A 24724-nucleotide genomic window follows, 5' to 3' on the forward strand; every position below is an offset into this window, starting at 1 on the left:
CAGTGCTGGACATCATCTAGTGTTAGCGTGCGAAACATTCAACGAAACGTCATCGATATAGCCTTTCAGAGCCGAAGGCCCACTCGTGTACCCTTGATGAATGCACACCAGAAAGCTTTACGCCTCGCCAGGGCCTGTCAAAACCGACATTGGTCTGTTGGTAATTGAAAACGTATTGCCTGGTCGGACGAATCAGGTTTCAAGTTGTGTCGAACGGATGGACGTGTACGTTTTGGAGATAACCTCATGAAACCATGGACCCTGCATGTCAGCAAGGGACTGTTCAAGCTGGTGGGGGCTCTGTAAAGGTGTGGGAGTGATATGGGACTCCTGATACGTCCAGATACAACTCTCTAGATAAGACTCTGACAGGTGACACGAAACTGTGATCAAAAGTATCCGACCACTTGGCTAAAAATGAGAAGTTCGTGGGGCTCTCCATCGGTAATGCTGGAATGCAGTATGGTGTTGGCCCAACTTTAGCCTTGATGACAGATGCCGCTCTCGTAGCTACACGTTCAGTCTGGTGCTGGAAGGCTTCTCCCGGAATGGCAACCCATTCTTCACGGAGTGCTGCACTGAACGAGACATATCGATGTACGTCGGTGAGGTGTGGCATGAAGTCGGCGTTCCAAAAAAACACCCAAGGGGTTCCATAGGATTGAGGTAAGGACATTGTGCAGGTCAGTCCATTACAAGGATGTTATTGTCGTATAACTACTCCGCCACATGCCGTGCATTATGAACAGGTGATCGATAGTGCTAAAAGATGCAACAGCCATCTCCGAATTTCTTTTCAATAGTGGAAAGCAAGAAGGTGCTTAATACAACGATGTAGACCCGTCATGTGATAGTGCCAAGCAAAACAAGGTGCGCAAGCCCCTACATGGGAAACGCGACCACATCATAACAATACCGCCTCCGCATTTTACTGTTGGCACTACACACGCTGGCAGATGATGTTCACCAGGCATTCTCCATAGCCACACTCTGCCATCGGATCTCCACATTGTGTACCGTGATTCGTCACTCCACACAACTTTTTTCCACTGTTCAATCGTCCAATGGGTTCCTTACACGAAGCGAGGCATCGTTTGGCATTTACCGGCGTGATGTGTGGTTTACGAGCAGCCGCTCGACCATGAAATCAGTTTTCTCACCTCCCGCCTAACTGTCATAGTACTTGCAGTGGATCCTGATGCAGTTACCAATTCCTGTGTGATGGTCTGGATAGATGTCTGCCTATTACACATTACGACCTTCTTCAACTGTCGGCGGTCTGTCAGTCAACAGCCCGCCTTTGTGCTGTTCGTGTCCCTTCACGTTTCCACATCACTATCACATCGGAAGCAGTAGACCTAGGTACGTTCAGGAGTGTGTAAATCTCGCGTACAGACGTATGACGCAAGTGACACCACGTTCGAAGTGCGTGAGTTCCGCGGAGCGCCCCATTCCGCTCTCTCACGATGTCTAATGACTACTGAAGTCGCTGTAATGGAGTATCCGGCAGTAAGTTGCAGCAAATGCACTTAATATAAAAAACGTAGGCTTTGGGAGGTGTCGGGATACTTTTGATCACATACTGAAAGCAAGCATTTCAGGCAATTCCAGCAGAATAATGCGATAACCCCCACGTCCAGAATTCCTACAGAGTGACTCCAGGAACACTCTTCTCAGTTGAAACACTTCTACTGGCCACCAAACTCTCCAGACATGAGCCTTATTGAGCTTATATGGGATGCCTTGTAACGTGCTGTTCAGAAGAGATCTCCATCCACTCGTACTCTTGCGGATTAACGAGAAGCCCTGTAGGATTCATGGTGTCAATTCCCTCCAGCACTGCTTCAGACATTAGTCGAGTCCATGTCACGTCGAGTTACGGCACTTCTGCGTGCTGGTGGGACCCCTACACGATATTAGGCAGGTGTACCAGTTCCTTTTGCTCTTCAGTGTACATGATTACACAGAGCTTATTGTATACGACCTGAGTCTTCGTGCAACAACAGTAATGGCGTATCAGTTCCATTTACAAACTACACTATCAAAAACAAACAACTGTAACAACAAATAGAAACAACTATTAAACAGATGCGCTCAGTATAGTCGTATTACACACCTGTAGCCGTATTTAACGCGATATGAAACTAACTGATGCAACAGTGAAGTGTTTGACGTTACAGCCCTTTGTCTTTCCTTCGGCTATGAATCCTACGAGCTGTATGTCAGACACCTGGTTGGTAATATTATTTATAGATGCTCCAGAACCAAGATTTCATAGTTGACTGCGAAGATTCACACAGTAATGGTGTGGTGTTTGTGTAGAATGCAGCACTCACGCCATACCTCTCAATGGTATAATAATGTTTGTGGAATGTCTTTAAATCATTGTAGAAATTACAAATTCCTTGACATGTGGCATGGTTACGCCCACACAAGTTAAGAACAGGTGGTTTTTGCTCTTTCTCTCTTCCAACAAACTGTCAAACATCTGATCTTTCAATTTGGCATATGTAAGAAAATATTATTCGACTACACATGTAATATCGTTAGACAACGCAGGTACACAAGAAGAATCCTACGTACGTTGCGAGCTAACATCTCAAAGAAGGGCTCACATGCGGCTCCTCTTCGTCGAACTGCCTTGGCTCAAAATCGTCTAAGGGTTGAACCGCGCGTGTCGCATTACACGACCTAAATCAGACACTGGTGACCTTCTGGTTAAATTGTCTGGCTGATGGCAAGTTCGAGAAATACAAAGTTAACATAACATATAAGAACTGTAATAATAATATTTGGAACCAAATTGAAGGCCAATAAATGATGCAGGCCACATAGTTGCGATTTGGTTAGAATAACATTTATTCAGAAACCAAACTAATAGCGCAAGTGGTCGTATGTAGAACTACTGTTACATTCGAGCGCATATCCATTTGACACAGTTCGATCATTCACAATCTCATCGCAAAATACAAGTTATCTACGCGAAAAGTTAGAGTTCACACGAGGCGCGCGGCTTCTCACCGCTCAGACTAAGTCACGCGATACCACACAACGTGAAATTCTCTAAGTCGTTTCACTTCCTAGCTGCCTAAAGACCGACTGTCCGCTTTCGCGTCTCCATCAGAATTGTACCCCTTTGATGTCTCGACCGGAACTGCCCTCTTCCCCACTGCGACCGCATTTCCCGCGCGCCGAACGTCTTCGCTCGACTGACTAGCGCGGTTCCCTTTACTGAAGCCGTCGATCTCATTGTCTACTGCTTATTCTACATTACTTTACAGTTTAACATATTTAAATAATCAAAGCTTGACCACTTTTACGCTCTAAACAAAGTGACAATAATATCCCTAGCATAGTAAACGTTAAATTCTTTTACATAAAACCAGTACAATTTCCTTCTTAGCTTCTAATGCCACGGCCTGTAGCGTAGCACCAATGTGCTTCCTGATAAATAAAAAACAAAAGTATCTATTATGCACTAAGCTTTATAAAAAATATTCTATTGCCTAATGACTCAATAAGGTGTCATGCTGTCATCGTTCAGTGTGTTTTGTGTGGAGGAAATGATGATCTGATGCTTAATTGAAAATACTGATAATTTAAATTTGCTATATCTTTTAAACAAATAAAGTTACAGAGTTAAAATTTACAACTTTTGTCATTTTAATGATGCGCTTCTATATGAAATGTTGATCGTTAAGATCTGCCGAAGCGTTCAGATTTTAGCATTCAGGTCTTTGTTACAAAACTTGTTAATTTCATTTAACAGTAAATAATAAACTATTATAGATACGAACAGTAATCAAGTTTTATTGGGATCACCATGAAATTTTATGGAGCATGGCAGATTAAAAATACTGTGGCTTCATTCCCTGCATTACTACAGAAGTAAATCGTTATAAGTGCTCCCTTTATGCCCGACCTTAGGTGCGCCATATTTAACACTGCTACGTCTCCTCGGCCACAAAAGCCTTCTACTGGGTTTCCATACGACGTAGGTTCTCACCTGTCTCACTCGCACACTACAGCGCTTAGGCCTCAATAGACAACAGACGCCTGTTAGTTTCCCCATCTCGTGGTGAATCTACGCCCTTTGAGCTTCCGCTCCTAGACAACAGGGTTCGTTTCACAATTCCTGAAGGCTGACTCTTTCGGCCATGTACTTAAGTGGTTGCGAAATGCTCGTTAACTCACTGCTTGCTTCTCTGTATACCAGAGCACACACAGTGCCAATATTCGTCCTCTCTCTTTCGTCAGACGTACGCTTTACACGTTTCCTCACCTCCTCCTTTGACACTAAACCGGAGGTAACCACATTAGACGGAAGCTCCGATTTAGTCGCAGGTAAAATTAATGGCAAACGAGCTCTGTAAGAAACGTACTCAACACCTAAATAACTTTGAATTAAGTATGACGTGGTTTTGCCCTACATTCCATCAGGATGAGGTGCAGAAAATCAGTCGCAGTGTGTGATAAGGGAATTACATTTTCGCTCAATACTGTTACATCTACCGTCGCATCAAAAAGTTGCTGGGCCTGGTGATCTAATGGCAGGACGCGTGCCTGAAAACCAGAAGGTCACGAAATCGAATCCCAGCGCGACCACGAAATTTTCAGTCTACCTTTAAAATCTCAAGGAAGTTTCGACAGGAAAGACAAGTGGTTCAGAATCGAAGTTAAACATCTGTCCCTTTCCCAGGTGGGCTGGGGACATACAAGCCGCCAGAATGAAAGAACTGAGAGTTCCACCCGCCCGTTTAGCATTGTTATTACTATTATTACACTACTGACCATTCAAACTGCTACACCACGAAGATGACGTGCTACAGACGCGAAATTTGACAGGAAGAAGATGCTGTGATATGCAAATGATTATCTTTTCAGAGCATTCACACGAGGGTGGCGCCGGTGGCGACACGTACAACGCGCTGACATGGGGAATGTTTCGAACCGATTTCTTATACACAAACAGCAGTTGACCGGCGTTGCCTGGTGAAACGTTGTTATGACTCGTGTAAGGAGGAGAAATGCGTACCATCACGTTTCCGTCACCTGTTGTTCGCAATGAGTGCACTTTTAACAGTCGACGTTACATTTCAGATGTGTTACGACCCGTGGCTCTACCCTTCATTCGATCCCTGCGATACCCTACATTTCAGCAGGATAATGCACGAACGCATGTTGCAGGTCCTATACGGGCCTTTCTGTATACAGAAAACGTTAGACTGCTGCCCTGGCCAGCACATTCTCCAGATCTCTTACCAATTGAAAACGTCTGGTCAATGATGGCCGGGCAACTGGCTCGTCACAATACGTCAGTCACTACTCTTGATGAAGTGTGGTATCGTGTTGAAGCTTTATGGGCAGCTGTACCTGTACACGCCATCCAAGTTCTGTTTGACTCAATGCCCAGGCGTATCAGGGCCTTTATTACGGCCAGAGGTGGTTGTTCTGGGTACTGATTTCTCAGGACCTATGCACCCAAATTGCGTGAAAATGTAATCACATATCAGTGCTCGTATCATATAGTTCTCCAATGAATACCCGTTTATCATCTGCATTTGTTTTTGGTGTAGCAATTTTAATGGCCAGTAGTGTATTATGAAAGTTTTCTGACACAATGATTTCAATTTTTTTTTTTAAATCAGATGGAACAATTAAGTTACCCATTCATCTGTCCGCTACGTTTATTCCTGTCTTCTGATATCTTCAGACCAGATTGTTGTTTTATTTTCACTTTCCTACCTTGAAAACTTACCGTATTCCGTAATTTTTCCCAAAATCCTTTTCTGTTGTTTCTTCTGCTTTAAATTTTCTTTTCTAAATACATTTTTACTTTGCTGATCCAGCTTATTGTTGACTTCTTATCCTACAAATATTCGTAGTATTTTTGGTTAGTCTACCGTCCTGGATTTGATATAGATGTTCAAAAAATACTAGTCTTATTTTTCTCATTCTTTGATTTGTTTTGCAAGTTTCGTAAAATTTCACCTGTTACTTGGCACAATTTCGTTTTCATAGTTTTTCGCGAGGCTGATATTTTCCTTATTGACTTCACCTTTCTAGTGTTTCTGATTTATCTAAACTATTGTTCAATGCTACAGATTTCACTCTATACATACATCTTATCTTCACTGCTCTATTGTAATGCCTTATTTTTTTCTTTTGTAAGAAAGGCCTAAGAAAGTCTTTATTGATACCATAAGCCTTTTGTACTGGCTATTTTTGCGGTGGAAATAGCAATGACCTGGTGTGCGTCCATGGACGGACACGTGAACACACCCTAATAGCTTCCACCGCCACGTCCTTCGGTCGTTACCGAAGTCGTCAGCTTCTCCGACGAAAACATTCTTGCCTCTCCTTATTGTGCCTCAGCTGCCTGCCGGATGCAGACTTGCGCCTAAGGGACGCCTGCAGCAACTTCGAGGTAAGATCTCCCCGTTTACTGAACATACGAGGCTGTTTGTGAAGGCTGCGCACGCTACTGTATGCTAAATGTATTGAACTACAAAATCACTCCTCGCCCAGTACTAAAATCTGTATTTGCGATTAATGAGCAGTTGCTGGACCTAAGCAACAACTATTGGTGACAACACAGACACTTTACTTAGGCAGCACCTCTGCTATGAATAGATGGCGGAACCCGTTAATAATAGGGTCGTTAGATCATGCAAAATAATCTAATTATCCATTGAAGCGCATAAAGTAATTTCTGTCGAAACTCCCGAGCTGAGAGACCGTCGTCGATGAGTGAATCTATTTAGAGGTGTCTTGCGAGAGACATGTCAACTTTGTAACGTGTGCGCTGGGTCGTGAGTAGACCATTCATGTGCGTCCACTTCATACTCCGAAAGCAACTTAATGGTGTGTGGTGGAGAGTACTTTTGACCCACAAACTGAGCCCTCCAACCCTGTTCCAGTCGCGAATAGCGCCATGGAAGAATGATTGTAGGTAAACCTCTCTATTGACTCTAATATCTTGAATTTTCTCGTTTGAGGGGGTAAATATGTTGTCCCACTCTTTCCAGAAAGTACTCTCTTGAAATTGTCATAATAAACCTGTGCGTACTCCACAACGCCTCTCTTGTAACGTTTGCTAACACAGTCTTTTGAGCATCCCTGTAAAGTTCTCCCGCCGACCAAACGATTCCGTGACGAAACGCACCGCTCTTCGTTGGATCTTCTTTATCTCTTCTATTAGTCCTACCTGGTATGGAGGCCACAGATATGAGCAATACTCAAGAATCGGTCGAAAAGCGCCTTATAAGCCACTTTCTTCGTGTATGAGTTATATTTCCGTAAGATCCTACGTATGAATCTGCCTGGCATCTGCTTTCCTCACTATTTGTTTTACGTGCTCATTCCACTTAAGATCGCTCTGCGTAGTTATTCCGCGATACTGTTCCCAGAGGTTTGTCATCAATAGTGTAGCTGTACAGTAATGCATTTCATTTCCTACGTATGCGCACATATATATATATATATATATATATATATATATATATATATATATATATATATATATTAAAATCTTTTTTCATTTATTATATTATACATGATAACCCACTACCTAACTACATTAGTGGGTCCTAATAATGATACAGGTATTGCAGCTGTTTTACGCTACACTACACTACACTACACTACAGGTGATTTTACTATTATTAATACTATTACTTGACCGCTATGGGGGTTCTAAAACTACTTAATCTAAAGACTTAAATCTACCTGCAGCGTTACAAGTGTGCCAGTGCTACTATAATCTAGTATGTTGGCCGGGCCCACCAAGCTAACCCCAGTGGACATGCCCCTGGCACTGGGCTGGCCCTCAAGTTGTTTTCGCTGCAGTCTATTCTAGAATGTTATCCTATCTTCTTCTATTCTAATATTTACGTAGGTCATAATCGGTGTGTGGTTCAGTCCGGTGTTTTTGTACCCCCCTCCCTCCTCATCCAGGGCAAGGCGGATTCCAGCCGTGAGGCGACTGGCCATGTCCTTACCCGGCGGTACAGGAGGGGTGCACTAGGTCGTAATCGGTATCATTTTATTACTTTTTAGTGAGTGTCCCTTAAAAAGTTCTTAAGGACTTTCTTTTATACTTCATCTGTTAGTTCGTTCAGTATATTGAACGTATTTTCATGCCTTATTAGGTGGTACGTGTCATTATTTGGTAATTGCTGTCTGAGATCATGGGCTACATCATCGAAGAGTTGGCACTCGTACACCACATGTTCTGGGGTGCCTTGCACAGCACCACAGTCACACGCGGGTGTAGCCTGCTTCCCAAACCGGCATAGACATGTTGGGAATGGTCCATGTCCAGTAAGAAAGTGCAGCATACCTCTCGTTGGCGCGAAAAATGTGAATTTTGTTCGTTCTTCTATATCCGGAAGCAGCTCATAAGTTCTGCGTCCCGTGTCCTCATTGCTCCACTGTTATTGCCACAGTTCCATCCCTCTCTTTTTGATGGCGTTCTTATCCCCCACATAGACCCCAAGTATTTCCCTAATTTTGTCCTGGTTTTCCTTTTTCATCCAGTACCAGGCGGCCTGCTCACGAATTTTGATGTCCAGTGGACATATCCCCATTAGCACAAGAAGAGCTCCTCCTGGTGTAGTCCTGTAGGCCCCTGCTGAACGTAGGAGCATGTTCCGCTGCACTCTTCTTACGGCCATGGCAGGCATGACCCTCGTGAGTCTGGGTGCCCAGACCCCTGATCCGTATCCTACTGTTGAGGTCAGGATGCTATTGTGGTATAATTTGATTAGGTTTGGTGGGAGGTGAAATCGTTTATGGCCAATTCCAATGAGGTTGTTCAGTAATACCAGGGGTTTTTGGGATACGGTATTAATGTGTGATGCAAAGTTCCACCTCTCATCGATGATGACACCCAGATAACGGGCCTCGCGGCGCCGAAGAACTGGTGTGCCATTGATTCTCACAGTTGGATTCCTGACCAATTGGCCTTTAAGAAGTAGGTATGTAGACTTACTAGGCGCAATCGTCATTTTAGTTTCGCGGCACCATGATGTACGTACGCTTGTGGCACTTTCTACCTTGGGCTTTAATTCCTCGCGGCTTCGGCCGCCGATCAGCAGGAGGAGGTATGCTATGCTATGACCTCTAGGACATCGTCGCTGTTCTTCAGGTCTTCCAGTAATGGCTCCATGTTGATGTCCCAAAAGAGAGGTCCTAGGACAGAGCCTTGAGGATATCCTTTGGTCACAGTCTTCCTGACTATGGCGCTAGGGGCCGATAGCCAGACCTCCCTGTCTGCACAATAGCTCCTCAGACAGCCGTATAGTAGCCCTGGGCAGTTCTTCTCCCGCAGGCAGGAAAAGAGTGAGGGCCACCACAGGTTGTCGAAGGCGCCACTGATGTCCACCATGATGCCGACGACATACTTGTGCGGGGTGGAGTCACAGACCTCGACGGCCAGGGCGATTGCGTCAGACGCGGAACGCCCAGACCGGAAGCCGAATTGTCTGTCACTCATCCCGCACAGCATTCGGTGTGCTGTCAGTCTGTTAGCCAGTAGCCTCTCAAAAAGTTTTTCCAGTTTATATTATATTTACTTAAGTTAAGGATCAACTGCCAGAGCCTGCATTCATCAATTCTCTGGAGATCATTCTTCAGCCGGCCGCGGTGGTCTCGCGGTTCTGGGAGCGCAGTCCGGAACTGTGCGACTGCTACGGTCGCAGGTTCGAATCCTGCCTCGGGTATGGATGTATGTGATGTCCTTAGGTTAGTTAGGTTTAAGTATTTCTGAGTTCTAGGGGACTAATGACCACAGCAGTGGAGTCCCATAGTTCTCAGAGCCATTTGAACCATCATTCTTCAAATCGTTACTATGTTATGGCGCTGCTTCTTTGTTATAGACAACCGCGTCATCTGCAAACAGCCCTAATGAGCATGCGACGCTTTCCATTAGATCATTTATATACCCATTGTAAACAGTAAATCCTATCACACTTCTTCGGTGTACTCCGGAAATTACATCTGACTTTTTTTTTTTAGTTCTGTCTCAAGGAAGTCTTCAATCCAGTCGACAATCTGCTCCGATCCTCGATAACTACTACTTCATTCAGTAACTGGCAGTGCGGGACGGTGTCAAATGCCTTCGTGAAGTCAACCTGAGCGCCATTGCTGAATTTCATAGTGCTGTAGTATAAAGAAGAGCCTCGCAATTGGTAGCTCTGAATATTTGTTTACCTGACGCTCCTTCCAATCCTCCTTTCCTCTACCCTCCCTCTTTGAATCAGAACCTCGGTATCGCATCGTTTCACAAGAAAATAGTGGTGGCACACTTCGTACCCCGCGCACCCGTTCGTATTTTACATGTTCTTTTTTGAAAATTTTGAACGTATTCACCATTTTCACTTTAACTACTAAATGCGGACAAGAAATGAAAGAGAGAGTGAGGAAGAAAGTTCAGGAACTGAAATTTTCTTCAAAATAAGACTAAGTTTCAAAATGGAGTAAAAACCGGCTGCAGAACAAAAAAACTGGGCAAAAAAGGGTTATAAAATTTTACCCGGTCTCACAGGCTAATCAAGCGATATTCCTAATGAAACTAATGCTTCTTTCAAGCTTTCTGAAACTGGTATTAAATAGATGTGATAGTATCCCATACTAAGTACTATCTTAGACTACAAATGTAAAAGTGACTGCAAAGTTACAGATAGATGTGAAACTTTGCACTATTTGACGTTTCATTTTTTTTATAGGTATTAATAAGGTCAACATGTAAATATAAAAGAAAACTGGGAGCCAGATGGTACAGGTATGAGCATCGTGAAGCTCACAATGAGCCATGAAACATTTCTGTTTGTATTGCGTTGTATAAATATAAATATTACGTAAGGAAATTGTAATTCGTGCCTACCCGATAAAAAAAAATGGTGCTCCCGCTCGAAGGTTAAGAGATAAAACTGCTAATTGTATCGAAATCTGAGGGGTGCTAAACTTACAGGTGCATCATGACCGACATAGATGGCACCGCTGTTCCTCACGTGATTCCGAGAGCAAAAATTTCGCGTCCAAGTGAGACTATCCTAGTGTAATTGTAATCCATCGTTATAATTATTCTCTTCATGCCAATTCAGCACCCATATTTTATTCGCTCCCCTAGACTGTATTGTCTGCACAGACATTTTGTTTTTAATTACTGCACCTTCTAAATATTTTATGCTAATGAAGGCCACAGAAACACCGTGTTTTCCGACTTTATTTCTGACAAAAACGCGATTCTGGTAGATGGAATCGGCAGTCTTTATTACTGCTGCCTTTTCCGTTCTTGTGGTGATATTTCCATAGAAACTTTCGTCCCCTAACAAATATCTCTTTATATCTAAAAGACAAGTGAAATATAAATTGTCATAGATTTAGCTTATTATAACACAGCAAAATACTTTCTTAAAAATTTTCAGCCCCTGTTTCACCCCCTTGCGGGCTGAATTTCAAAATCAGTGAAACACGTTTTTTTTCTAACAGAGGACGTAAATACAAATTTACATACATTTATTGATTAAAAACAGTCTTGGTTGCAATTTTAGTTTTTTATTTTTCAACGACGCGTTTCGCCTTATTTAGGTATCTTCAGGTTATGCCTATATAAGGCGAACCTGTCGTTGAAAAATAAAAAAATAAAATTGCAACCAAGACTGTTTTTAACCTATACTGTTAAGCACTGGTTTGATGTATGCCACATATGGATTGGAAGAATTTCTATTTCATACATTTAACTTTAAAAAGATATAGTTAAATATTTTCATAAAACAGTTCATCACCTATTTCATCCCATTAGGGGTTAAATTTCAAAAAAATTGAAACACGTGTTTCTTATTTGTAATCGAGAATTAAAATCATAATTATCAAACATGTAGTTTTAAAAATCCATTTGTGTTTCTTTAACAACGATTTAGTTTCAAGAACAACTTTCACCCACACCGGGGTAAATTTACAAAAATGCTGAAACCTGTACTTTTTTATTTCTGATCAAAAAACCAAATGCCAATTTTCATAGGACTAGCCTCAGAATTGCCTTAACAGCGACATTTTGTCAAAAAATCCTTTCATCCGCTATTTCACGCAGTTAGGAATGGATTTTTTAAATCTCTTTTTAAACGACCCCTATGGTATAGGACCAACAACCTCTGCAAATTTCAAGTTTCTATCTTCACTGGTTTGGGCTGGGTGATGTTGAGAGAGGCAGTGACCATCACCTAAGCAAGAAGAATGTTAGTATAGGAGTCTGATGTCCAATTAATGCATAACACGGTGCACGATCCATGTTCATTTCATCAGAGCGAGCAAATTTAATTTAATTCACGTACGGAACACATAATGTCTGTGAGTTGCTCATACTGTAGGACAGCCGATAGCTTAAAATGTTAGTGTCCTCCACATACGGCGCTGAAGAACAGATCACAGTTTTCGGTAGGCTTCATCTAACTATTGCAGGTCACAGCTGTCACTTATTAAACTTCCACCTCCCATACAGTTCAAATTCACAAGAACGATCTTTAAAAAAATCGGGTCTAACACAGCGGAAACCTCCATTCTCCTAATGCTGCCGGGGTAACAAACAGCCACACTGTAGCATCCACGTCGTCTTAACTTGACCAAATTTAACCATAGGGTCCCTGTGGAACCAACTTCGAAAATTACTTATAGACATTAGCAAAATGCCTCACAATGAATTTTCAGTGTCTACATATCGCATGTGTCCTCCATTTGGTCCTACAACTCACATTCTCCTATTTTAACAACAAAATCTCCACATTCTTGAAAAAATTTGACAGCGTCGCTGCCTCTAGATCGCGAGGATCCAGATTCGATTACAGGAAGGGTCGGATACTTTCTTCGCTCGGGGACTGAGTGTTTGTGTCGCATCAATCATGTCATCTTACCTTCATCACAAAGACGTGCAAATCACTGAGGTGGCGTGAAATAGAAATACTAGCACCATGCGCCCGAACTATCCCATACGTGATCTCGTAGGCAATAATGCCATACCATAATTTCATTTCATATATAAAGTACGTCCCTAACAGGCCCATCACATTATCTTAAATACTTAATAATTTTTCAAGCTCAAATTACAGTCACAACCAAGGCAATATTTAAATAAGTGAGATACAGAAAAAAATTATAAAATTTGTCGATAAACATACATTAAAAACTTAAGCGATATTGTACATAGTACAATTGGAGAATGAATGATTGATTACGCATAGATGTGTACTTGTAACTAAAAATATATCCGTTCCAGGACGATCAAGCAGTTTGTGCAAGCAATTTTTTTGCCATCGGTAGGCTAGTATATCGAATCTCAAAGACAGTGGCGACAAGCGCTAAATGACGCTTCTACATGCATGCTTGCACAATAGGCTTCATCAAGCGTTCTTGTCAAGCTTGCACATACGCTTGTAGACAACGTTTAATTGTTTTGACCAGTACTGATGTTTTTGTTAAGTGGACTGGCCACTATTCAAAAAGATTCGAAGTTTCATGATACAAGAGTGATACAGCCGCGTGTGTCATCTGTGGAACAGTCGAGTTACGGCACTGACAGAAGTAACTCTGAACTTGTGTCTTTGGCTGTGTTGTAGAGCAGAGAGTAGTCGAGTGTTGGACATGGAGTTAGCTGGTATAACTTTGAGCGTAGTGCATGTTGTAGGAGATCTTTGCTGAAGAAAATTGTTGGGAATTATTAATCTAATGGAAGGATTTACAGACGCAGCATCTATGGAACAGAGAGAATCGATTTGAATTATGGATATGTTTTTAACTTTTTCTTTATTGATGGCGTGTATTGATAATGTCTTCGATTCTTGCAACAGAACAGTCCACTTCCCCACCCCAGTTTACGTAATTTCAGTTAAATCCATTTCAATTTGCATAATTGTAAAAGCATTTCTTGTACGACTTTTGTAAAGGAAGTAAAGTTTTTGGTATCATGTGAGTATTACGTTCTTGTGAAATTGGAGTTCAAACACAGCACTGTCATTATAATGAACGGATTACTACACTCCTGGAAACTGAAATAAGAACACCGTGAATTCATTGTCCAGGAAGGGGAAACTTTATTGACACATTCCTGGGGTCAGATACATCACATGATCACACTGACAGAACCACAGGCACATAGACACAGGCAACAGAGCATGCACTATGTCGGCTCTAGTACAGTGTATATCCACCTTTCGCAGCAATGCAGGCTGCTATTCTCCCATGGAGACGATCGTAAAGATGCTCGATGCTTGCCATGCCGTTTCCAACTGGCGCCTCAGTCGGACCAGCATTCGTGCTGGACGTGCAGACCGCGTGAGACGACGCTTCATCCAGTCCCAAACATGCTCAATGGGGTACAGATCCGGAGATCTTGCTGGCCAGGGTAGTTGACTTAAAACTTCTAGAGCACGTTGGGTGGCACGGGATACATGCGGACGGGCATTGTCCTGTTGGAACAGCAAGTTCCCTTGCCGGTCTAGGAATGGTAGAACGATGGGTTCGATGACGGTTTGGATGTACCGTGCACTATTCAGTGTCCCCTCGACGATCACCAGAGGTGTACGGCCAGTGTAGGAGATCGCTCCCCACACCATGATGCCGGGTGTTGGCCCTGTGTGCCTCGGTCGTATGCAGTCCTGATTGTGGCGCTCACCTGCACGGCGCCAAACACGCATACGACCATCATTGGCACCAAGGCAGAAGCGACTCTCATCGCTGAAGACGACACGTCTCCATTCGTCCCTCCATTCACGCCTGTCGCGACACCACTGGAGGCGGGCTGCACGATGTTGGGGCGTGAGCGGAAGACGGCCTAACGGTGTGCGGGACCGTAGCCCAGCTTCATGGAGACGGTTGCGAATGGTCCTCGCCGATACCCCAGGGGCAACAGTGTCCCTAATTTGCTGGGAAGTGGCGGTGCGGTCCCCTACGGCACTGCGTAGGATCCTACGGTCTTGGCGTGCATCCGTGCGTCGCTGCGGTCCGGTCCCAGGTCGACGGGCACGTGCACCTTCCGCCGACCACTGGCGACAACATCGATGTACTGTGGAGACCTCACGCCCCACGTGTTGAGCAATTCGGCGTTACGTCCACCCGGCCTCCCGCATGCCCACTATACGCCCTCGCTCAAAGTCCGTCAACTGCACATACGGTTCACGTCCACGCTGTCGCGGCATGCTACCAGTGTTAAAGACTGCGATGGAGCTCCGTATGCCACGGCAAACTGGCTGACACTGACGGCGGCGGTGCACAAATGCTGCGCAGCTAGCGCCATTCGACGGCCAACACCGCGGTTCCTGGTGTGTCTGCTGTGCCGTGCGTGTGATCATTGCTTGTACAGCCCTCTCGCAGTGTCCGGAGCAAGTATGGTGGGTCTGACACACCGGTGTCAATGTGTTCTTTTTTCCATTTCCAGGAGTGTATTTTCGTTTCAAATAAGTTTTAGTATAAGAAAATTAACCAAATATTTCCCCCAGTGGTTAGCTGGCGCGATTTCTTCATGCTGTGCTGTTGCTGCCGATTTTGCTGCACTTTTTCAGGTGAGATTCATCTCATACTTCGTTGGTTCCTTCGTTTCACATCTTACGTTTACGAGCGCAAATTCTAAGCGTTTTCTTTGTAATTCAGATTTTTAATGGGCCAGTGAACAGTATTTTTTCTTAGTGTTGCTATGTAACTTCAGTTTTTCAATTTTTTTGGGCAGTGAACAGTTTGATTTCGGTAGTGGTTTTTGAATAACAGTTTGATTTAACTATCCGCCAAGTGCACGCCAGTTAAATTTGTCTTTATGTAAGTGCGTGCAAGAGACACGCTGTTCGCAATAGTAATTTCATTTTAACCTTTTTATAACAGAGGGCAGTACATCCAGTTTTGAATAAAAAAACAGGCACATCTTTTAGCGCTCATGAACGAACGATCGAGTCAGAGCAAATAAATTTCAGTCTTGCCACCATTATCAAGATCAACATCCGTAATGGCTCTCTGGTGCCTTTGCTTTGCCAAACGCCAAACTGAACGTCTAACAGATCCCAATCTTTTCCCATCCCAATACAATAAGTGTATGTTTTGTAATTTTTTTCATTTCCATAGCTGAACTGTAATTGCACAGATGATATTTCCACAATTAGTGGATCTTGGGGTTGAAGTCCTTTTTTCTGTGTTTGCTTTAATAATACTTATGTTTTTGGAAAGGATCCGCCTTTAGCAAAATACAATTTCGTTTTTTAAACCAAACATGTTTGACTGCGTTGCAGCATCTTCGGTGGGCTTTTACTTTTCATCTCTTAAAGATAAACATTGTTCTATACTGTTTTTATAATTGTAGCTACTTGTTTTCAAATCGTAATTACAGACATGAAAAACACACAAATTATGAAATTCACACCTTTTTACCACATGGTGTGGTGTTTTTCATGTGTAGTGTTTCTACAGTGGCTGTTTTGCTCCACAGTTTGTCATCTGCAGCCAATTAATCCTTAAAGTAGATAAACTGTTTAGGCCAAATATTACGATTTGAAAATTTCCATGCCTGAAATTATTTAATTCTCTCTCTCTCTCTCTCTCTCTCTCTCTCTCTCTCTCTCTCTCTGTGTCTGTGTGTGTGTGTGTGTGTGTGTGTGTGTGTGTCTATTTACTTAATGTTTCACTACATTTTCTTTTTCTTCATTACTCTCAAACACTATAAATTGAGTTACAACTGCCACTGTTTCACTGTTTACCAGCTGTTAAAACGAACATGGTGGGCAGTGGAACAGTTGAAGGTGTAAAATCACACTGTCTCTCTCTCTCTCTCTCTCTCTCTCTCTCTCTCTCTCTCTCTCTCTCTCACTCACTCACACACACACACACACACACACACAGCTGGTAAACAGTGACAGTTGTAACTCAATATATTATGTTTGAGCGTGATGAAGATGAAGAAAAAGAAAATGTTAAGTGAAGCCTTATGTAAATACACACACACACACACACACACAAAGAATTAAATAGTTTGTCATAGAAATAACCATTTTCAAATTGTAATTTTTGGCCTGAACAGTTTATCTAATTTAACGTATAAGTCGTTGCAGATGACAAACTGGGGAAGCAAAGCAATCACTGTAGAAACAAAGCACATCAGAAAAACCACACCATGTGGTAAAATGGTGTGAATATCATAATTCACGTGTTTTTAAAATATCTGCAACTACGATTTAAAAACTAATAGTTACATTTATACAAACATTATAGAACAATGTTTAATTTTAACAGATGAAAAATAAAAGCCCAATGAAGATGCTGCAGCGCAGTGAAACGTGTTTGGGTTAAAAAACAAAGCTGTGTTTTGCTAAAGGCGGAGCCTATCCAAGAACACACGTAGTGCTTTGGAAGCTCGCCGTTGAGACTTATTTTCATGGTCTGTGGTAAAAATTTTCGTGATCCGTGCCCACAGATGCGGATCGCAGTCACCTTCCTGTGTCTGCTAGCGCTCCCGCTGGTGGCAGCTATCGGCGGCCTGAAGTTGAGGGTGCCAGAGGACGAGAAGTGCCCGTGTAAGCTGGAGGGGTCCACGGCCGACTGCTCCAACAAGTGAGTCTCAACACTCGCCCGAATCGTGAACTGTTGTCACTGAACGATACCCCTACCTCACAGCAGCAGTAAAAACTCTTTCATCATTGGTAAAGTATCCTACATCTCCAGAATGAAATTTTAACTCTGCAGCTGAGTGTGTGCTGATATGAAATTTCCTGGCAGATTAAATATTAAAACTATGTGCTGTACCGCCCCAGGGTGTGAGTCGTGGTTGGGTAACTCAGATGGTAGAGCACTTGCCCGAGAAAGACAAAGGTCCCAAGTTCGAGTCTCGGTCCAGCACACAGTTTTAATCTACCAGGAAATATCCTACACCTGTCCATCGGACTAGCAATATATTGGGACTGGTCAGTGTAAGGCAGCTGAGGAAGGCAAGGCTACAACGTGTTTCACATACAGACAAATCTATATTCGCTCAATAAACTTACAAGACATATTACACAGCAATATTAAAAAAAAAAAAGTGCATTTGCTGAGCCAATTCAATATGTTCAGCAAACGTTTTCACGAATATTCAAGAACTTTGTGTACAACGTAACTTATAATAGCTCATGATACGTAAACATTTTCAGTAGCATACAGTTTCGATTTTGCAAATGACTGTCATATCTGTAGTATGTAATCATCTTTTCCATTTACTAAAATCAGTATATCAGATATTATCATTATTGATGTTTTTAACTTAGGTAAGACTTTTGATTGTGTGAACCACAGTATCCTGGTATCTTATGAACATTAACGAACTTCGCTTTCTAGGCGCTACTGTCTGGAACCGCGCGACCGCTACGGTCGCAGGTTCGAATCCTGCCTCGGGCATGGATGTTTCTGATGTCCTTAGGTTAGTTAGGTTTAAGTAGTTCTAAGTTCTAGGGGACTAATGACCTTAGACGTTAAGTCTTAGTGCTAAGAGCCATTTGCACCATTTGAATTTCACTTTCGTTTATCAGAACACGTAAATTCTGACCTTTTGAGAATGATGAGGGTATACAAATGGGAACAGTACCAAATCAGTTTAAAACCCGTTCAACAAAATATATGTTTAAGGCAAACGGACTGTCATTACTTTCTCACATTGGCAAATGGAAATCATTACACTGCAGATAACTCAAAGGAGCATGAAATGAAAGCAAAGGCCACTTGTTCTCTTACTGTGATCTTCACTCGAACTAATGCTTTCATACAGCTTCCCACGCTATTCTATCGTGTGCAGGCCACTTCATCTCCACCTAAACTACTTCAACCTACATCCATTTGAACATACTTGCTGTATTATGTCTTCTTCTCACTCTACAATTGTTACCCCAACACTTCCCTCCGTCCTACTTTCGATCTCATACACTCCTGGAAATGGAAAAAAGAACACATTGACACCGGTGTGTCAGACCCACCATACTTGCTCCGGACACTGCGAGAGGGCTGTACAAGCAATGATCACACGCACGGCACAGCGGACACACCAGGAACCGCGGTGTTGGCCGTCGAATGGCGCTAGCTGCGCAGCATTTGTGCACCGCCGCCGTCAGTGTCAGCCAGTTTGCCGTGGCATACGGAGCTCCATCGCAGTCTTTAACACTGGTAGCATGCCGCGACAGCGTGGACGTGAACCGTATGTGCAGTTGACGGACTTTGAGCGAGGGCGTATAGTGGGCATGCGGGAGGCCGGGTGGACGTAACGCCGAATTGCTCAACACGTGGGGCGTGAGGTCTCCACAGTACATCGATGTTGTCGCCAGTGGTCGGCGGAAGGTGCACGTGCCCGTCGACCTGGGACCGGACCGCAGCGACGCACGGATGCACGCCGAGACCGTAGGATCCTACGCAGTGCCGTAGGGGACCGCACCGCCACTTCCCAGCAAATTAGGGACAATGTTGCTCCTGGGGTATCAGCGAGGACCATTCGCAACCGTCTCCATGAAGCTGGGCTTCGGTCCCGCACACCGTTAGGCCGTCTTCCGCTCACGCCCCAACATCGCGCAGCCCGCCTCCAGTGGTGTCGCGACAGGCGTGAATGGAGGGACGAATGGAGACGTGTCGTCTTCAGCGATGAGAGTCGCTTCTGCCTCGGTGCCAATGATGGTCGTAGGCGTGTTTGGCGCCGTGCAGGTGAGCGCCACAATCAGGACTGCATACGACCGAGGCACACAGGGCCAACACCCGGCATCATGGTGTGGGGAGCGATCTCCTACACTGGCCGTACACCTGTGGTGATCGTCGAGGGGACACTGAATAGTGCACGGTACATCCATACCGTCATCGAACCCATCGTTCTACCATTCCTAGACCGGCAAGGGAACTTGCTGTTCCAACAGGACAATGCACGTCCGCATGTATCCCGTGCCACCCAACGTGCTCTAGAAGGTGTAAGTCAACTACCCTGGCCAGCAAGATCTCCGGATCTGTCCCCCCATTGAGCATGTTTGGGACTGGATGAAGCGTCGTCTAATGCGGTATGCACGTCCAGCACGAACGCTGGTCCAACTGAGGCGCCAGGTGGAAATGGCATGGCAAGCCGTTCCACAGGACTACATCCAGCATCTCTACGATCGTCTCCATGGGAGAATAGCAGCCTGCATTGCTGCGAAAGGTGGATATACACTGTACTAGAGCCGACATTGTGCATGCTCTGTTGCCTGTGTCTATGTGCCTGTGGTTCTGTCAGTGTGATCATGTGATGTTTCCGACCCCAGGAATGTGTCAATAAAGTTTCCCCTTCCTGGGACAATGAATTCACGGTGTTCTTATTTCAATTTCCAGGAGTGTATTTTAATCAAGTTGTGCCATCAATTTCGTTTTCCGCAAGTTGTATTTACTATCGCCTCACTGGTTATCCGGCGTACACATGTAATCTTCAGCCTTGTTCTGTAGCACCACACTTCACAAACTTCTATTCTCTTCTAATCTGAATCGCTTGTCCTCCATGTTTCACTTCCACAGAGAATTACACTCCAGACAATTAAGGGTATTTTCAGAATAGATTTCCTACCGCTAAATTTTATATTAGTTGTTAACAAATTTTTCTTTACAGTTTCTTATTTTCTTTCTATTGCCTATGTTAAATTTGCGTTCTCCGTACTTTTACTATCGTCAGCTATTTTGCTACTCAAATCGCAAAACTTATCTACTGCTTTTACTGTCTCTCATCGTAATCTGTTTCTCTCAGCGTTATGAACCTAAAAAATAGCCGGAGATGCCGTTGAAAGCACTTTTGCTGCAAATACTTTTGCACTTCGAGACTACACAACGGAGGTAGCGTTGCTTGAAATCTGATAGTACTGGGTCTCGTTTAATTCACATTCACACCAGGTCATCTATGTATCAGTGAACTTCCGTATTGTAAACGAGCAAGAAAAGGACGTGAAACTTTATCAATTGGAGTAACCACTGATGTCATTAACATCGATTTTATGTTAACGGATAACATTCATTGGTACATCAGCTGAAGGAGACGAGCTATCTAATAAGAATCTCAGCAGTAAACTTCATTGCTTTCCTGGCACTCTCTGCCTCGTGGCAACAGGTTAGCCTATGCGAAGGGATCGAGTCTGGATCTATGCCCTTTATTAATGAAAGATGGTGAGTCAGTGATTACAAATAATGGACTTGCATTGTGTCTAAACGCATAGATTGCCATCGATCTTCACAAAAAGGCAAATAGAAACGGCTTTAGCCAACCAACTCGGCTAACGGGTAAAATGGCATAGACTTAATGACTTTGTCCCCTAAAATAATTATAATGCAGTATGGCCATCAGGCTAAAAGTTAAAAATTTTGGAATGAAACTAATTAATGATGCTACTGCAGATGTAGCTTGTTTTATACGCAGAATGCATAGTGAAGGTGGCATGTAAAAATGGTAATGGGAACGGTTCACTTAAACTCATGAAGATAAATTAAGGACCTATGGGTGTTCATTTACTACAATAAAACCGACAGGACTAAAAGCAGTGTGCATGTTATGGGTTGAATCCCGAATGGATGAAAACTACCTTAAATCCTATAAATGCAAAAAGAGTAGAAATTCATTAGACATGTCTGTGCCCATTAAGTTATTAATTTTACATACGATAATACGTAGCATAGCACTCCTTATGGAATGCAAGATAAAGGATACATGGCAGGTTCTGCCTGTGATTACTATGTTCAGCATTGGGTTAAAATTCTCTCAACTCATATCCAATTGTTCCCCGACAGTGGGCTGCAAAATGTCTAAATGTAATCACTGAAAGACGACGATACACTACTTTAATCACTCCTTTAATCACTTCAAGGTGACCTTTGGTTGACCAAAGTGCCAAAGTGGCATGATCACCAACGAACGGCCAAGCACCAATGGAAGACGCGAAAAGTTTCATGAACAAACTAGAGTTTGAATTTGGAAATAGACCGAAGAATGTGACACTAAGCTCCCTGATCTTTAAAAGTACACGTTGGAGCATCTTCTTACTGACGGATAGCTCACCGAAACCTGTAAACTGTTCAAATGTAACGAAAAAAGTAACTACTGAGTTCTAGCATTAAATGAATACCAATTGAAAGTTGCTACAAGATGAAATAGCATCACGATGTGTGTCTCCAGACTGTATCGGTAAACCCAGTGAAGATGCAGTACCATACCCACATGGTGCCTACCACAAGGAAAGTTACGGTTCCTCTGAAATTTTACGTTGGCGCTCCTCATCAAGGGGAGGGGTAAACAGGTACCGTTACCTATCTTGCAACTACTGAATAGCAAAGTTCCTAGCAACGGAATAAGGCTGACATGACTTGCATTTACCGCTGGCCATACAGCTACCACAATACTGTATGTTTGGCATAGTACATTCTATATGGAATTGAGTCTCCACTTTCCACGGAACATTTAAAACATACTAATTCAGCCATCTATTCACTCAACACGATTTACAGGCTAAGACGCTGAATAAACCGTAATCACTGCATTATAAATAAACACACTATATCGCTCGTCCTTCCTCCAGAGGGTCCTGGTAGAAGTAAATGAGTGAATTCAATGCTACTCATGTATCTATAACTCTCCTCTCCTGGAGATTCTAAACGTCAGATTGTATGAAAAGGGGCTGACAGCACAGTTTCTGGATCTTTGCCCATCTGAGATATCATAATCTGCTGAAGGTTAACGTTCAATATTACGCTCAGATTCTCTTTGATTCCCCCGTTCTGGAGGATGTTATTTAGTAGGCGGGCTCATATTTTCGCCTGTTATCGCCCTGAAAGAAGAACGTATTGCCGAAATTTTCCCTAATAGCTATGAGAGCCGTCCGACTTTATTAGATGATGTAGGCCTTAAACAGGAATGACCCATTTTCGTGGCGAACCTGTGGGACAGGATGCCTAAGACATTGTTTCCTGGCTACCTACACATTCTTTTACAAGGACCGACATCCGTCAGACTAATCCCACACTATTACCTGAAACAAGCTGTCGCCACTGAGGCAACTTCGATCTTCCGTGTCGGTGACAGCCTGCCGCTGGTGGTTCTAGGCGCTTCAGTCCGGGACCGCGGCGCTGCTAGGTCGCAGGTTCGAATCCTTCCTCGGGCATGGATGCGTGTGATGCCCTTAGGTTAATTAGGTGTAAGTAGTTCTAACTCTACAGGACTGATTACCTGAGATGTTAAGCCCCATAGTGCTTAGTCTTTTGAACCATTCGTGCCGGTGACAGGTTTGTCCCAGTAATCCTAATGGACTCCTAGAGGCTACGTGAATCATTTGGGGACCGTTTCTTAGTGTCTAAGCTGGCAAAGACTTCAGAAAAGGCAGCTAGCAGTACTGTTGTGTACACTTTAGGGTACCTATATCATTGTATACATAAAAAAGGTTGCCATACAAATGAGGAGATTGTAGTGTTTCTATTTTGAGTATGGACAGCTAGGATTCGATGTGACGGAGTAAAACAGGATTATTGCATCATTCCTAACTCCAATATTTTTTTTCCTTTTCCGATATATTTTCATTAGTAACGCATAGACCACGAGTATACAAAAATCTCAAATTTTCATTCGAGCGCTACTTCACTAAAATTAGTTATTGATAGTGTGGTTTATCGATAGCTGACAACAGTGTAATTAGTTTATAGGAAAACTTCTTTTGAAGAAATATTTACGAATTACAGTACCTGCAAATGATGTGAAAGTCGAAATACAAAGTAGCTGAAAACGGACTGTTTCTAGATTCGGATAGCTTATTTGAAAGCCCTCATTATCCCCTTTCAAATAAGAATCTTACTTTGCCTGTAAAGTTAACTTCATAAATTAGCGTCATTTCAAATTTTTGGGTCCTGAAATATTCCAGTGTTAAAATCATTTTATTTCTAAACTTCAGTGCCAAAGTTTTGCAGCCGCGATTTTTCTATTTCCTGACTTAGGAAAATATATATTTCGCTAAACTAACTTGTTAGCTTGTTAATTATTCAAATTGTATGACGTCACTTCCTCGACAATACTTAGCAAACTTTGCGAATCCCTGTGCAACTTAAAATCTCACTTTAACATAGTAGTACCTATTTTTTTTCTAATTATGGAGATTTTAGTCCAACAAACTCACTTCAAAGCCTTCTCTATCTTTGTGCCTTTTAATGTACCTGTCTTTTATATTATAACCTTGGAATCTATTACAAAGACACTACCAAACGGGCACTGAACCAGTTCAGATACTGCATTATTCGTTTAGTCAGTGCTAGTTATTCAAAATTTATGAAGTTAGTTGTGATTGGGCAGGCTGTGTTGCGGAAGTCATTTAATAACAATTCATCATAATCAATACCGACAGACAGAATATGAAAGCAGAAATTGCATCAGGTTTTTGAGGCAAAGGCGTGGAGCATGTCGGTAAGTAACAATTATGCATGATGCAAGATGACAAGTACCTCAACTGTAATCTACATCTACATCCATACTCCGCAAGCCATCTGTGGCGGAGGGTACCTTGAGTACCTCTATCGGGTCTCCCTTCTATTCCAGACTCGTATCGTCCGTGAAAAGAAAGATTGTCGGTATGCCTCTGTGTGAGCTCTAATTTCTGTGATTTTATCCTCATGGTTTCTTCTCGAGATATATGTAAAAGGGAGTAATATACTGCTCGTCTCTGTGAAGGTATGTTCTCGAAACTTCAACAAAAGCCCG

At 43.0% G+C, this 24724-nt stretch overlaps 1 protein-coding gene across 1 annotated transcript in view; it reads left to right on the forward strand.

Moving 5' to 3' along the window:
- Positions 1 to 6365: 6365 nt before the first annotated feature.
- Positions 6366 to 24724, forward strand: part of LOC126293677 (leucine-rich repeat-containing protein 15-like) — a 40610-nt gene continuing 22251 nt past the window's right edge. Inside the window, exons 1-2 of the mRNA XM_049986969.1 lie at positions 6366 to 6427; positions 17447 to 17583. Coding sequence (XP_049842926.1) covers positions 17447 to 17583 — 137 coding nt within the window. The 5' untranslated portion in view covers positions 6366 to 6427. The remainder of the gene's footprint in view (positions 6428 to 17446; positions 17584 to 24724) is intronic.

Source organism: Schistocerca gregaria, chromosome 10, assembly GCF_023897955.1.
Source record: "Schistocerca gregaria isolate iqSchGreg1 chromosome 10, iqSchGreg1.2, whole genome shotgun sequence".
In the NCBI taxonomy this organism is placed as follows: Eukaryota; Metazoa; Arthropoda; class Insecta; order Orthoptera; family Acrididae; genus Schistocerca; species Schistocerca gregaria.